Below are 16,022 nucleotides of genomic sequence, written 5' to 3'. Positions count from 1 at the left end.
TAAGATGTCGGATAAGTTGTCCGTCAAGCATGGTTTTCCTGACCCTGTTGAGTCCGAGATATTCGTAGATGTTAGCGTCACGATGGTTTCTTTTATATATTTTTGCTGGTGATGATAGTATTCGCTGGTCTGGATGCAAGTGACTGACACAATCCAGTTTCCATCCACCTTGGTTGAGCGCACAGAGGTTTTGTTTTACTATGTACACAACAGAACCTTATTTCGTACTGCATATCGTTCCTGCGCATGCTCAGAACTAGAGGTACTTACTCGGGACTAAGTTGGCAGGTACCTCGGCGGTTACATAGCTGCCCTTTCATGCCTTACAGTACGTACACGGGAAAATAAGCTTTGTAAACGAATAGGTAATCTACTGTGACTACCTTAGGTACAGGTACCTTACGTACCTAGGTAGGTGGTAGGTACCCTACAAACAACGTTGTCTTAAGTACCTTGACATTTCTTCAGCCGACCCTACACCAGAAGGTTCTACTATATAAACCCACCAAATCTTCATATAGGTCGTATACCGGAGTAAAATTGCAAATCATATTAATTAAGTACTAACGTTTATTGCCTGCCTGTAGCGGGTCTGACCCCAACAGCCCTTTATGCAAGGCCCAAACTGTCTACCGTAGCCTTGTTCGACTGACAGGTGGAGGTGGTCTGTTGAAAATCCGTGCGTTTGGTGACACGATTCGCAGACATCAGATTGGATTGGCACTTGCCAGAAAATAAGGTACCCACTCCCATGCAAAGCGCCACGACGTGGCTGCTACATTTACCTTCGCGATTTGTGACCAGGGGGCCAAGCATCAAACCGCGTTGGAATTACCGGGTCCGCAAAAAGTGACGGGACGTGGAGCCGGCCCCGTTGGAATCAATACTCTAAGGTCCACGACCAAGCACCATCGCAGCGACTGCATCTACTTTTTGTACAAACAGGGGTTTTCTGTGACTTGGGAGCAGCATTTTGATGCTTCTTTCGTTCTGTTCTGTCTTGTACACCAAACGTCTCCCGGCACTTACTGAATGATACCCGCCGCCCGACGCGATATTCCGACCTTCATTTCTGTTTTGTCGTTGCTGAACATTGTCCGGTCTCGTCAGATCAGTTGCCACCCACTTACTACCAACAAACCATTTTGAGCTTATTCGACTTTAATATCGACCTCCTTTATCAACCGAGCATGCGACACGCCGTCCTGCAACTCATTTTCTATTCGTAAACACCTTTCCCGCAGCTGGTGTGCACCATGGAAGTGGTAGCATCACCTCCCACCGCGAGCCCAGGCGCCAACGGGGTCGGGACGCCTCCATTCGCCTCGGTCGACCCCGAGAGGGTGATCGACTACCTGACAAACCTCCTCGAGATTGCTCTGGGAGCCACGCGTGAGGAGCTGCATGCCGAAGGCAGCTTTCTATCCGATAGCCTGCGTCAGGACGCACTGAAAGCCTGCTCGCGGTTTGCCAACGACAACCATGTGTCTCTCCTTATTCAGAAAGAGATAGCTGGTGGTGAAGTCACAGAAGACGATGCGGGAGAACCGCGTAGGTTTTGGATTCTTCTGTTCCATAGGTTGTCTCAAAGCTTGTCCACTCTCTAACTAGCCTTGATTTGCTACAGAAATTCCGCAACATGTCTACAAGATAGTCCAGGAAATGTCGGACGCAGCCCACGTAGTTGGCTATCTCAACATTCTCAAGCGTCCACAACCACTCGACCCTAGCATTCCCCTCAGTGCACAGATACAAATGCTGAATTTGCCCGGACCGGCATACCTGGCTGCCACAACTAGCGAGCAAGGCCTGACAGCTTCGCCCTTTGAGATTCTCCAGCTCTACCTTCACAACGGCCTGGGCCCATACTTCGAAGCGAGCAGCAAGAGTCAAAAACACGCCAACAACAACACCAGGACCAGGGTCGATGCCGACGCCAAGACCGGTATACCTGTCACCAGAAAGCGCTGGACGGAGCTGGAGTTGAGCTTGTCGCACCTGCTGCAAAATGTCGAGATACCTGAGGTCATCCTCCCACTGCCGCCTGCGGTTCAGTCTGTACTGGAAGATGCGGCGTCGCGCAACATGAAGCCGTCTGCGAGTATGATATCAGAGAATCTTTTGCGAGACAGCCACTTTCTCAACTCTTTGCAGGCCACCGTACAGACATGGATCAAGTCAATCCAGACCATCACCAAGATGACGAGGGATCCGACCACAAGTACCGCAAACCAGGAAATCAACTTCTGGCTGTCCATGGAGACTGCTTTGGAACACATCGAGGGTCAACTCCGTGGCGACGGAGTTATGATAACTCTGGACATCTTGAAGCAGGCCAAGCGATTCCAAGCCACGGTCAGCTTTTCTGCCGATACGGGTCTCAAAGAGGCCATGGAGAAGGTCCAGAAGTATAACTCTCTCATGCGCGACTTCCCGTTGGACGAGATGTTGTCTGCTACGTCTTTGGCAAAGGTTGAGGAAACTATCAACCAGATTTTTATTCATATCAACAGGAAACTCAAGATTTCCCCATATCCCATCCGTAGAGCTCTCTTGCTCGTCGAGATGATATCTGCGGATTTGGATGGGGTTCTGCACCGTTTAGTTTCCGGTACTGAACTTGCCGACGTTGACTACCAGCAGTTTGGCTCCATTATGAAGATGGCAGATGCTATATTTGCAACTTGGGACGTTAATGTCAAGGACTTCACCGGTGTCTGCCGCGATATCATGCGTCGCCGCAATGAGAAGTTTGTTCTACTAAAGGTCAACTCAAAGCACGCGGAACTTCAGAGTCGCATGACGTACATTAAGAATTTCCGCGATAACCACGAACAACTCCAGCGGACGATCAGCAGCGTCTTGTCGCCCAAGTCGGCCCCTGAAGGTCTTGTCGTTGCCGTTGTAGACCCCCATTCTCGTAACACTGACAATCTGGAGGAGCTGGGAGAGATGGACGCCATTCAAGAGGTCAAGGAGGCCTGGGAGTACCTAAGGAACGTTGACCTCTTGGACGTTTCAGAGGAAGGCACCAGAGCCTGGGCACGAGCGGAGGGCTTGTATAATGAGAAGACCCAAAGAGTTGAGAACTCAATCATTGCAAGATTGCGAGATCGATTGGCTACAGCCAAGAATGCCAACGAGATGTTCCGCGTTTTCTCAAAGTTCAACGCTCTCTTCGTTCGGCCCAAGATCCGTGGAGCTATCGCCGAATACCAAACACAGCTCATCGACAACGTCAAGCAGGCCATTGCCGGCCTCCACGAGCGCTTCAAGGTCCAGTATGCTCTATCTGCGGCACATCCAATGGACTCGGTCCATGATATGCCTCCTGTTGCCGGAGCCATCATCTGGGCTCGTCAAATCGAGCGGCAGCTCAACAACTACATGAAGAAAGTCGAAGACGTTCTCGGTGATGGCTGGAAGATGCATCACGAAGGAGGTCAGCTCGCTAATGAAAGCGACCTTTTCCGCAAGAAGCTTGACACCACGCTCATCTTTAACGATTGGCTTGCTGGCGTTTCCAAGAGAAAGCATGCCTCAGTCTCCGGTCTCCTCTTCACCATCAACAAGATCCGGTCCGCTAATAACGCTCTTGATCTCGCCGTCAACTTTGACCCGCAAGTCATCGTCCTCTTCAAGGAGACTCGCAATCTCATCTGGCTGGGATTTTCCGTCCCCCATCATGTCGTCCATTGGGCAAAGGAGGCAAAACGGGTTTACCCGTATGCTGTCAGCCTGATGGAGAGCGTACGGACACTAGGCCAGACAATCCGGCAAATCACGGAGATGCCCGAGGTTTCTATGCTGCTGAATGGGCTTCGTAACGATGTGTATGCTTTAATCAACAAGGGATTGCCCCTGAAATGGGCTACTTTCGCCAGCTCCCATGAACTCTTCTTCAACACGCCATCCCTTCCCAATGGAGGCCCTGACCGTGTGGTAGCCAAGACTGAGAGTCCTCATGTCCAGTTCGTCCGAGAATTCGCCGCCAAGGTTTCCATGCTGCAGAGCAAGACAGCAACGCTGTCTGCTGTACACCAGACGGTCCAGAAGGCTCTCTCTGAGTTGGCTACCTGCCCATACGACGCCAAGTCTTTTGACGAAAAGCTGCAAATAATCCAAAAGGGCGTCGACACCCTCAGCCTGGAGCAATATGTCAACCTGGGCTACTGGGTTAAGAAGCTGAATCGTCAAATCAAGTCGATTCTCCTTACACGCCTCCACCGCGCCATACAAGTCTGGATTGAGGCTTTCGAGGATGACGTTCCTGAGGGAAGAAGGAAGATGGGGATGGAGAGCACTGACATGGCGACTGGCATGCCATCAATGCGGAAGCTGGTTCATGAGGTCACGATGCGTAACCAAGTCATCTACCTAGATCCGCCCTTGGAGTTTGCTCGAGCCAGCTGGTATCTACAGCTGCAGGAATGGCTGGGTGTGATTTGCCACCTGAAAAAGATCAGGGCCACTCGTTACAAGATGACTCTGGACACCACGGCCACCGAAGATCCTTGCTTTGACGACCTACCTAGCGAGTGCTCAAACCAGCTCTCACGAGTTCAGGTGACCGTTGAGAAGAAGCTGCAGGAAATTAGCAGCTACGTAGATGAGTGGCTTCGGTTTCAGTCTCTTTGGGATCTGCAGTCAGAGCAGGTCTACGAGATACTCGGTGACCAACTCGACAAGTGGCTCCAGCTTCTTCAAGAGATCAGGAAGACCCGCCAGACTTTTGATACAACCGAGGTCAGCCGCTCCTTTGGCCACATCACCATCCATTACGATCAAGTACAGACCAAGGTCAACGGCAAATATGACCAATGGCAATTGGACATTGTGAACAAGTTCGGCACACGCCTGGGTAGTCGTCTCAGAGAAGTCCACAGCGAACTTGAGAAGGCTCGCAGCGACCTTGAAAGCCAAAGGCTCGAGGCTTCATCGACTGAGCAAGCTGTCCAGTTCATCACAGTCGTGCAGACCTGTGAGCGCAAAGTCAAGCAATGGGCTCCCGAAGTTGAGGTCTTTAGCCAAGGAGAAAACATGCTTCGTCGTCAACGCTATCAGTTCCCCAACGACTGGCTTCACTCGCAGCAACTGGAGGGGCTTTGGGAGGCACTCAATGAGCTTCTCGCTCGTCGTTCCAAGGTTGTGCAGGAGCAATCCGATGTCATGAAGGCAAAGATCATTGCAGAGGACCAGATAATCAGAGACAAGATTACTGAGGTCGCTAGCGAATGGAACGACCAGAAGCCTGTCTCTGGCACAATTGCGCCCGAGGACGCCTCCAAGACCTTGGCCGCCTTCGAGACCCGGATTGTAAAGCTGCAGGACCAGTCTATCATGGTCGCCAAAGCCAAAGAAGCCCTCAACATTGAGACGTCGACCGACAACTCTCTCGATATGATCCTAGACGAAGTCAATGATTTCAAGTCGGTATGGGCGTCTTTGTCGCTCATCTGGAAGAGCCTCAATGAACTTGGTGAGACCTTGTGGAATAGTGTCCAGCCTAGAAAAATTCGATCTGCCATTGATGGTCTCATCAAGATGACCAAGGAAATGCCGAGCAGGATGCGGCAGTACGCCGCTTTTGAACATATCCAGAATATTCTGCGTACATACCTCAAGGCCAACAGTCTCCTGAGCGAGTTGAAGTCTGAGGCAGTCCGGGACAGGCATTGGGTTAAGATCTACAAGCAAATCAAGCCCAGCAAGCGTTACTCTTCAGTTTCGATGACTCTCGCAGATGTCTGGGGGTTGAACCTGGTCGCCACCGAGACCATAATCAGGGATATCATCGCCCAGGCCCAGGGTGAGATGGCATTGGAGGAGTTCCTCAAGCAGGTCAGGGAGACATGGTCAGGGTATAACCTCGAACTTGTCAACTATCAGAATAAATGCCGCCTCATCCGGGGCTGGGATGATCTGTTTGCACAGTGCAGTGAGCATCTCAATTCCCTCCAGGCCATGAAGCATTCGCCATACTACAAGGAATTCGAGGAGGAGGCAAGCGCGTGGGAAGACAAGCTCAACCGTGTACATGTGCTCTTTGATGTTTGGATTGACGTCCAAAGGCAGTGGGTCTACCTGGAAGGCGTGTTCACTGGCAACGCCGACATCAAGCATCTGTTGCCAATCGAGTCTTCTCGTTTCCAGAACATCAACAGCGAGTTCTCTGCTGTCATGAAGAAGGTGTACAAGCAACCTTATGTTCTGGATGTGCTCAACATCCCCAACGTCCAGAAATCTCTGGAGCGTCTGGCCGACCTCTTAAACAAGATTCAGAAAGCGCTCGGAGAGTACCTGGAGAAAGAGCGCGTGTCATTCCCCCGCTTCTACTTTGTTGGTGATGAGGACTTGCTTGAGATGATCGGCAACAGCAACGATACTCTTCGAATCGCCAAGCACTTCAAAAAGATGTTTGCAGGTCTGTCTGGCCTCATAATGGATGACGAGGCTATAATCTCTGGTTTCACCTCGAAAGAGGGTGAGGTTGTCCGCCTTAAAAAAGAAATCTCAGTTGTCAAGACGCCGAGGATCAACGATTGGCTTGCCCTCCTGGAAAACGGAATGAAAGCCACACTGGCCGAACTGCTGGCCGAGGCCGTAGAACAGTACACCCCGATCTTTGCGAGCGAGCAAGTTGACAAGTCTGCGCTCAAAGAATTCATGGAGGCTTATCCCAGCCAGATTGTGGTTCTGGCGACCCAGGTGGTTTGGACCACGGTGGTGGATCAGTCCCTTACTGACGGAGGCAACAATCTGCAATCTATTTATGACCGGGAGGTGCAGGTCCTACGCCTGCTGGCAGACACGGTTCTGGGCGACCTGGATGTCCTTTTGAGAAAGAAATGCGAACAGCTCATTACCGAGTGTGTCCATCAGCGTGACACAATTGAGAAGCTGATCAAGCTCAACGCCAGTTCCCCCACTCACTACCTCTGGCTGCTACAAATGCGCTATGTTTACGTTCCTGAAGGAGACTATATACAGCGCTTGCACATCAAGATGGCAAATGCCAAACTTGCTTATGGCTTTGAGTACCTGGGAGTGCCAGAGAGGCTGGTACGGACGCCTCTCACCGATAGATGTTTCCTCACTCTCACTCAGGCCCTCTGCCAACGTCTTGGTGGATCTCCATACGGCCCTGCCGGAACTGGTAAAACGGAATCAGTCAAGGCCTTGGGAGTTCAGCTTGGAAGGTTCACGCTTGTCTTCTGCTGTGACGATACTTTTGACTTCCAGGCCATGGGCCGCATCTTCTTGGGTATCTGTCAGGTGGGCGCTTGGGGATGCTTTGACGAGTTCAACCGTTTGGAGGAAAGAATCCTGTCTGCCGTGTCCCAACAAATCCAAAATATCCAGTTGGGTCTGAAGCAGGGAGCCGAAGATGACAAAGCCCAGATCGAGCTCGTCGGTCGTCAGCTGCACGTCAATGCCAACACGGGTATCTTCATCACCATGAACCCTGGGTATGCTGGTCGTTCCAACCTACCGGACAATCTCAAAAAGCTGTTCCGAAGCGTCGCCATGTCCAAGCCTGACAAGGAGCTCATTACCGAAGTCATGTTGTACTCGCAAGGTTTCAACCAAGCCAAACAAATCTCGAAACAAACGGTGCCTTTCTTCGACCAGTGTTCTGCCAAGCTGTCGAAACAACCACATTACGATTTTGGGCTACGTGCTTTGAAGAGTGTCCTTGTCAGCTCGGGTGGTCTCAAGCGTGCTAGACTCACGGAAAGCGAAGGTGATATCGGCGCTGAGGAGCTGGTGGAGCCTGAGATCCTCGTCCAGTCGATCCGGGAGACCATTGCGCCCAAACTGATCAAGAATGACGTCGAGATCATGACCGAAATTGAGAAATCCTGCTTCCCGGGCATTTCGTATGTTCCTGCAAACCTGCAGAAGCTGGAGGAGGCCATGCGCACCTTGGCAGAGGAGAGACATTTGGTGGTCAACGATACATGGATGACCAAGGTCCTGCAGCTGTATCAGATCCAAAAGATCCATCACGGTGTGATGATGGTCGGAAGCTCAGGATCCGGCAAGTCGGCTGCGTGGAAGCTCCTACTCGATGCTCTGCAAAAGGTGGAAGGCGTCGAGGGAGTTTCGCACATTATTGATTCCAAAGTCATGTCAAAGGAGGCCCTCTACGGCAATCTTGATTCGACCACGCGCGAATGGACGGATGGTTTGTTCACCAGCATATTGCGAAAGATTGTCGACAATCTACGTGGTGAGGACTCCAAGCGTCACTGGATCGTCTTTGACGGTGATGTCGATCCTGAATGGGTTGAGAACTTGAACAGTGTGTTGGATGACAACAAGCTGCTCACCCTTCCAAATGGCGAACGTCTCAACTTGCCAGCAAACGTGCGCATCATGTTTGAGGTTGAGAACTTGAAGTATGCAACACTCGCGACGGTGTCTCGTTGCGGTATGGTCTGGTTTAGTGAGGACACTGTCACCCCAGGCATGCTGGTCGAGAACTACATCGACACTCTGCGAGCAGTTGCCTTTGAGGATCTCGATGAGGACGCAGTCGCTACTGGTCAAAACAGCGAGAAGGCGCTTGCTGTTCAGAAACAAGCTGCCGACGTTCTCAACGCACACCTCACGACAGACAACTTTATCAACGAGGCGCTGAAGCAAGCCGAGGGCTTCAACCACATCATGGAGTTCACGGTCGCGCGCGTTCTGAACACTTTGTTCTCCCTTTTGAACAAGGCTGTGAGGGACGTGGTTGAATATAACTCTCAACACACTGATTTCCCCATGGATCCTGAGCAGGTGGAAAGCTACGTTTCCAAGAAGCTTCTCCTGGCGCTGGTCTGGTCTCTTACCGGCGACTGCCCTCTCAATGACCGCAAGGCCTACGGTGATATCCTTGGAGGCCTTGCCACCTTTGGCAACCCTCCGTTGGATGGCACTAGCTCCCTCATCGACTTCAACGTATCCCTACCACGTGCAGAGTGGACTTCTTGGCAAACTGAGGTCCCCCAGATCGAGGTCAACACTCATTCCATTACACAAACCGATGTGGTTATTCCGACTCTCGACACAATCAGGCATGAGGATGTTTTGTACTCGTGGCTGGCTGAGCACAAACCGCTCCTTCTTTGCGGCCCGCCCGGTTCGGGTAAGACAATGACGCTCTTCAGTGCGCTACGCAAGCTGCCAAACCTGGAGGTTGTTGGTCTGAACTTCTCGAGCGCTACAACGCCAGACCTGCTCATCAAGACATTTGAACAGTACTGCGAGTATAAGAAGACCCTAAACGGTGTAGTTCTGTCCCCCACCCAGATTGGACGTTGGCTGGTAGTTTTCTGTGATGAGATCAACTTGCCCGCCCCGGATCACTATGGTACGCAAAGGGCAATCTCTTTCCTCCGCCAGCTCGTGGAGCACAATGGATTCTGGCGCACATCAGACAAGTCCTGGGTGACTCTGGACCGCATTCAATTCGTGGGTGCTTGTAACCCCCCGACCGATGCTGGCCGTACCCCAATGGGAGCTCGTTTCCTCCGCCACGCCCCTCTCATCATGGTCGATTATCCTGGTGAACTTTCTCTTCAGCAGATTTATGGCACGTTCAACACAGCTGTGCTCAAGATTATCCCTTCATTGCGCGGCTACTCTGAGGCGATGACGAATGCCATGGTGAAGTTTTACCTCGAGTCCCAACAACGGTTTACACCCAAGATCCAGCCTCATTACGTCTACAGTCCTCGTGAGCTTACCCGATGGGTTCGTGGCGTTTACGAAGCCATTAGGCCTCTTGAGACCCTATCTGTCGAGGGCCTGGTTCGCATATGGGCTCACGAAGCCTTGCGTCTCTTCCAGGATCGTCTGGTAGCTGAGGATGAGCGGCAATGGACCGAAGATGCAGTACGAAGAATCGCGCTTGACTTTTTCCCAACCATCGATGAGGAGAAAGCACTCAGTGGGCCCATCCTGTTCTCCAACTGGCTCTCAAAGAACTACGTCCCTGTCGACCGTGAGCAACTTCGCGACTTTGTTAAGGCAAGGCTGAAGACATTCTGTGAAGAGGAGATCGACGTTCCTCTCATTCTATTCAATGATGTGCTCGAGCACGTCCTTCGCATTGATCGTGTCTTCAGGCAGCCTCAGGGCCATTTGATTCTGATCGGTGTCAGCGGAAGTGGCAAGACCACACTTTCCCGCTTCGTGGCTTGGATGAACGGTCTCAAAGTCTACCAAATCAAAGTCCATGGAAAATACTCCGGCGACGACTTTGACGACGATCTTCGTGAGGTACTGCGTCGCTGTGGTTGCAAGGGTGAAAAGATTTGCTTCATCATGGACGAGGCCAACGTTCTCGACTCTGGTTTCCTTGAAAGGATGAACACACTGCTTGCCAACGCCGAGGTACCTGGTCTGTTTGAGGGCGATGAGCTTGCAGCCCTTATGACTGCGTGCAAAGAGGGTGCCCAAAAGCAGGGTCTTCTGCTAGACTCGCAGGAGGAGCTGTACAAGTGGTTCACGGCCCAAATCGTCAAGAACCTTCATGTGGTCTTCACAATGAACCCTCCCGAAGGCGGACTCGCTTCAAAGGCAGCCACGAGTCCTGCTCTGTTCAACCGTTGCGTACTCAATTGGTTTGGTGACTGGTCCGACCAGGCATTGTTCCAGGTTGGTCACGAGTTGACGCACTCGGTCGACTTGGACAGATCAAACTTCCAAGCACCGGATACGCTTCCTGTCGCTTACCGTGGTCTCAGCCTTCCTCCTTCACACCGTGAGGCGGTGGTCAACTCGATGGTTCATGTCCACCAGTCACTTCACCAGTTCAACGCTAAGCTGCTTAAGCAGCAAGGTAGAATCACCTTCCTCACTCCGCGCCACTACCTGGACTTTGTTGCCCAGTATGTCAAACTGTACAATGAGAAGCGCGAGGACCTCGAAGAACAACAGCGTCACCTTAACGTCGGTCTCGAGAAACTGCGTGACACTGTCGACAAGGTCCGCGATCTGCGTGTCAGCCTGGCAGAGAAGAAGACCCAGCTAGAGAAGAAAGATGCCGAGGCCAACGCCAAGCTACAAATCATGGTTAAGGACCAGCAGGAGGCCGAGCAGAAAAAGGCGGATTCTCAAGTGCTTCAAAAGTCACTTGGGGAGCAAGAAAAGGACGTCGCTGCTCGTCGGGCGGTTGTCATGGAAGACCTGAGCAAAGCAGAACCGGCTGTCGAAGACGCCAAAGCAAGTGTCAGCAAGATCAAGAGGCAGCATCTTACAGAAGTCCGATCCATGAGCTCACCTCCTCAAGGTGTCAGGCTTGCGTTGGATTCTGTCTGTACACTAATCGGCCACAAGGTAACAGACTGGAAGAGCATCCAGGCCATTGTCAGGCGGGATGATTTCATTGCAAGCATTGTCAATTTTGACAACGAGAGGCAGATGACGAAAACCTTGCGCCAAAAGATGCGTACTGAGTTTTTGAGCAACCCGGAATTCACCGTGGAGAAGGTCAACCGAGCCAGTCAAGCCTGTGGTCCCCTTGTGCAATGGGTTGGCGCTCAGGTCGAGTATGCCGAAATTCTTGACCGTGTCGGTCCTCTCCGTGACGAGGTCGCTCGCCTCGAGGAGGCAGCCATCCAAACACGCGCCAATGCTCAAGCCGTCGAAAAGAATATCAACACACTCGAGGAGAAGATCGCAACCTACAAGGCGGAGTATGCCGAACTTGTCAGCGAGACGCAGGCAATCAAGGCAGAGATGTCGCGTGTTCAGTTCAAGGTCGATCGCAGTGTCAAGCTTCTGGACAGTCTTTCGTCCGAGAGAGTACGATGGGAAGAGGGCAGCAAATCTTTCGAGACCCAAATCAGCACTCTGGTGGGCGACGTCCTGGTCGCCGCCGCATTTTTGGCCTACAGCGGCCTCTACGATCAGCAGTATCGCAAGTCTATGATGGAGGATTGGCTCCATCAATTGCAAATGTCTGGCATCAACATCAAACAGCACAACCCCGTTACGGAATACTTGTCAACGGCCGACGAACGCCTGGCTTGGCAAGCGAACTCGCTACCAGTTGACGATTTGTGCACCGAGAACGCCATCATCCTGAAGCGGTTCAACCGTTACCCTCTGATCATCGACCCTACGGGTAGGATCACCGAGTTCCTCACCAAGGAATGCAAGGATCGCCGTCTCACTGTGACCAGCTTCTTGGACGACGCCTTCACCAAGCAACTCGAGAGTGCACTGCGCTTTGGCAACCCTATCCTGATCCAGGATGCAGAGCACCTCGACCCCATCTTGAATCATGTACTCAACAAGGAGTACCAGAAGACTGGGGGGCGTACGCTTATCCAACTTGGCAAGCAGCAGATTGACTTCTCGCCCGCGTTCAGGATATTCTTGTCCACTCGGGATCCTTCAGCTACCTTCCCTCCGGACATCTGCAGTCGGACAACGCTGGTCAACTTTACTGTCACGCAGAGTAGTTTGCGGACCCAGACCCTCAACGACGTTCTCAAGGCAGAGAGGCCCGATGTCGATGAGCGCCGCTCGAACCTGCTCAAGCTGCAGGGCGAGTTCAAGGTGCACCTCCGACAGCTTGAGAAACGCCTGTTGCAAGCACTCAACGAATCCCGCGGCAACATCCTTGACGATGACAACGTCATCGAGACCCTCGAGACACTCAAGACGGAAGCAGCAGAGATCACAGTCAAGATGAGTAACACTGAGGGCGTCATGGCCGAGGTTGAGGAAATCACTCTGCAGTACGACATTATCGCGCGCTCCTGCAGTGCCATATTCTCAGTCCTGGAACAGCTTCACTGCCTCAACCACTTCTACCAGTTCTCACTGCAATACTTTATCGACATATTTCACTCAGTCCTCCACAACAACAAGAACCTGGCCAACGAGACGAACCATGTCGTCCGCCGAGACGTCATCGTCAAAGACCTCTTCGTTGCAGCGTTCCAGCGCACGGCCCTTGGCCTACTTCAAAAGGACCGTGTCACGCTTGCCATTCTGTTGGCTCAGGCTACTCCCTTCAAGATGGATAGGACGCTCATTGACGTGATTCTTGACAACCGAGTCGAGGGGAGAGATGTATCCACCGACAAGGGTGCCAAGGATGAGATATTTGCTCGCGCAATGAGACTGCCTTGCCTCAAGGACAAATTGGACAAGGTCGGGGACGCTCAGTGGGATAGGTTCTTCAACGAGGAGCTGGCAGAATTCGTAGTCCCCGAGATTTGGGACGACAGCACCGAGGCCAACGATAGAGCGCTTTTGGGACTGGTTCTGGTCAAGCTTTTCCGCCTGGATCGCTTTGTACCTGCAGCTGAGCGATTTGCAGTTTTGGTCTTCGGCGCTGGGCTCTTTGACATTGTGGAAGACCTCGAGAAGACGGTGGCCCAGGTGCCACCGACACGCCCAGTCGCTCTCGTCTCTAGCCCTGGTTTCGATGCCAGCTTCAAGGTCGACTCTCTTGTGCAGCGCAAGGGCGTGCGTTGCAACAACATTGCCATGGGTTCCAGCGAGGGTCTCGCAAGTGCAGACAAGGCCATCAGCAACGCGGCACAAATGGGCTCTTGGGTCTTGGTCAAGAACGTACACCTGGCTCCGACATGGCTACAGAGCCTCGAGAAGCGGATGGAGTCTCTCAACCCTCATTCGGACTTCCGACTGTTCCTGTCAATGGAGTCCAGCCCCAAGATTCCCGTGAACCTGCTCCGAGCGTCTCGTGTGCTCATGTACGAGCAGCCCGCTGGTGTGAGGGCAAACATGAAGGACTCCATGTCTTCGCTTTCTCAGCGGCCCACTAACAAAGGCCCGGTTGAGCGCGGGAGACTTTATCTGCTTCTTTCCTTCTTGCATGCCGTTGTGCAAGAGCGTCTGCGCTATGCTCCTAACCTTGGATGGAAAGGATTCTGGGAGTTCAACGATAGTGATGTAAGTATCACCAATCCTGTCAAGTCAGGGTGTTGTATTTTTGATCTTGCTGTATACTGACACAAGTGGAACTGGCAGTACGAGTGCTCGGCGTATATCATCGATACGTGGGTTGATGCAGTTGCCAACAACCGGTCCAACATCGCTCCGCACAACATACCATGGGACATGATTCGCAGTCTGATTACCGAGATGTATGGCGGCAAGATCGACGACGAGGGTGATTTTAAGATGCTATCACAGCTGATCCACAAGTTCCTCACACCCGACGCGTACGAAATCAATCACAAGCTTGTCGAGGGTGTCGGGGAGACCAACAGTGACGGAGGCGATGCGGCCGGTGACCTCGTGGTGCCGCAGGGCACGTCGATGCAGGAATTCTGGGGATGGATTCAGGCGCTGCCAGAGCGTGAGCCGCCCACATATCTCGGGCTACCTGCCAACGCTGAGAAGCTTTTGCTTGTTGGACTGGGCCAGGGTTTGATTGATAACGTCAGGATTGTCACGGAGCGGTTGGAGGAAGGAGAGCAGATGATGGCGGAGGCGTAGAGACAAGGGACCAGTTTCCGGTTTTCTAGAAGGGCGATTTCATATTTGTTGTGATACTGTCTAGATATCTGGCTTGGTCGATTTCGAGAGTGTTTGTACACTTACAAGATGCAGGAAACAGGCGCGGACTTTTGGTCAACTGCATTCCTCTTTTTTTTTTCATTCTGATACCCCTTACACTTCTCCGATAGACTATTAATTTGCTGCTTGAGAGTTAGAAGACACCAGCTTGCATTTTTGTGGATACTTGGCTGTTCTTTTCATCTTTTGACTTGACTAACTACGGTGGGACGTTGCAGTGGGCGAGTCGCATATTCATTGATACAGTGGATTATTTGTACATTTGATATCTCGGGCGCCTGTCAAATCATGACGACTATCAAAACATGACGAGAGGGCAACCTCTATGCGCCGGCTAGGCTGAGGTCTCCACGCCATACGTCCGCCACTCCAAGGTGTCCAAGCACCATGCCCCAGAGCAGAACTCTCCGCAGCAATTGCACGGAGGCCGCGTCCTCTCGAACCATCCCCGTGTCCGAGGGAGATTCACTCAGCTCCCTCCCACGGTCCCGTCCGTCATGCCCATGCAGACGGCAGTCGAGTAGTCGGCGTCGTGGCTGATGCTGACCAGGGCCTCCTGCAGGACCTCGCGCCCGTCCTCGACGTGGCGTATCAGAGCCACGGGCGGCCCTCCTCCGCCGCCGCCGGCGTTGGCGGTCGCGTTTCCCAGGCGCTTTGGGTCGGGCTCTCTGGCCGCGATGGTGATGTCTTCAAACGAGATGCGCAGGTGAGGGTGCGCCTTGATGACGGCTTCCTTGGCGGCAAATCTGGATAAATAAGAAGATGAGCGGACAGAGGAGAGAAGAAAAGAAAAAAAGACGAAATGAATATGCTCTGATTCGGGATCCCCCCCCCCCACTTATCCTTCTGTCTGTGAAAAGTCCGACATTCTGCTTTCAACCAAAGTGGTTTTCAGGGATGAATGATCAAATAAATAAATGAAATAAAATAAAATAAAAAACTCACCGGCCAGCCATAAACTCGGCAGCCTTTCGGCGTCCGAGCTCCTCATCCGAATTCTTTGCCGCAGCCGGTGCTGAAGCCTGGGCCGGGGTGGTGTTTAGGTAATTATACACACGGCCTCGCTCTTCCGGTAAGAGGACGCGTCTGATGAATCGATCGCGCTGTGGCCCGTCGAGAATCCTGCGGATCCTGGGGATGTTGCAGATATCTGTCCCCAGCGACAGGGGGAAGGGGAACTGCCGCCGCAGCGTCCTGGCTGCAGCAGCTGTCGCACCGGGCATGAATATAGTCGGGTGCCCCTGAGTCGGCCCTCACCAGCTATTATGAGCCTGCCTGTACCTTAGTAAGGCAGATTATGCGCGGGTGTTTGTTTGCTTGGAGCCGGTAGTGTCTTTTTGCCGTTTCAGTCATGGATGGGTAGCCCCACAAAAAAGCGAAGCTACGATAAGATTAAGCTGGATACGACATGACTGACGTTTGACGTCACCGGAGCGCTCGTTTGTTTTGTTATTTTCCGTTTTGGAAAA

General features: G+C 52.4%; 2 protein-coding genes across 2 annotated transcripts; one reads left to right on the top strand and one right to left on the bottom strand.

Annotated features, from left to right (window-relative positions):
• Positions 1–925: 925 nt before the first annotated feature.
• PgNI_04053 (uncharacterized protein) lies at positions 926–14,730 on the top strand. The gene is made up of 3 exons (XM_031124105.1): positions 926–1,551; positions 1,628–13,923; positions 14,002–14,730. Exons 1-3 carry the CDS (start codon positions 1,257–1,259, stop codon positions 14,470–14,472), a joined length of 13,062 nt encoding a protein of 4,353 aa, XP_030984588.1. The 5' UTR covers positions 926–1,256; the 3' UTR covers positions 14,473–14,730.
• A 94-nt stretch (positions 14,731–14,824) lies between these two features.
• On the bottom strand, positions 14,825–15,901 carry PgNI_04052 (uncharacterized protein). The gene is made up of 2 exons (XM_031124104.1): positions 15,499–15,901; positions 14,825–15,299 (listed from the first exon to the last, which is right to left on the bottom strand). Exons 1-2 carry the CDS (start codon positions 15,774–15,776, stop codon positions 15,023–15,025), a joined length of 555 nt encoding a protein of 184 aa, XP_030983518.1. The 5' UTR covers positions 15,777–15,901; the 3' UTR covers positions 14,825–15,022.
• Between the last annotated feature and the right edge of the window lie 121 nt (positions 15,902–16,022).

The sequence above is a fragment of the Pyricularia grisea genome (genome assembly GCF_004355905.1).
Source record: "Pyricularia grisea strain NI907 chromosome Unknown Pyricularia_grisea_NI907_Scaffold_2, whole genome shotgun sequence".
In the NCBI taxonomy this organism is placed as follows: domain Eukaryota; kingdom Fungi; phylum Ascomycota; class Sordariomycetes; order Magnaporthales; family Pyriculariaceae; genus Pyricularia; species Pyricularia grisea.
The sequence above is the reverse complement of the archived record's forward strand: the minus strand, read 5'-3'. Positions and strand labels throughout refer to the sequence as shown.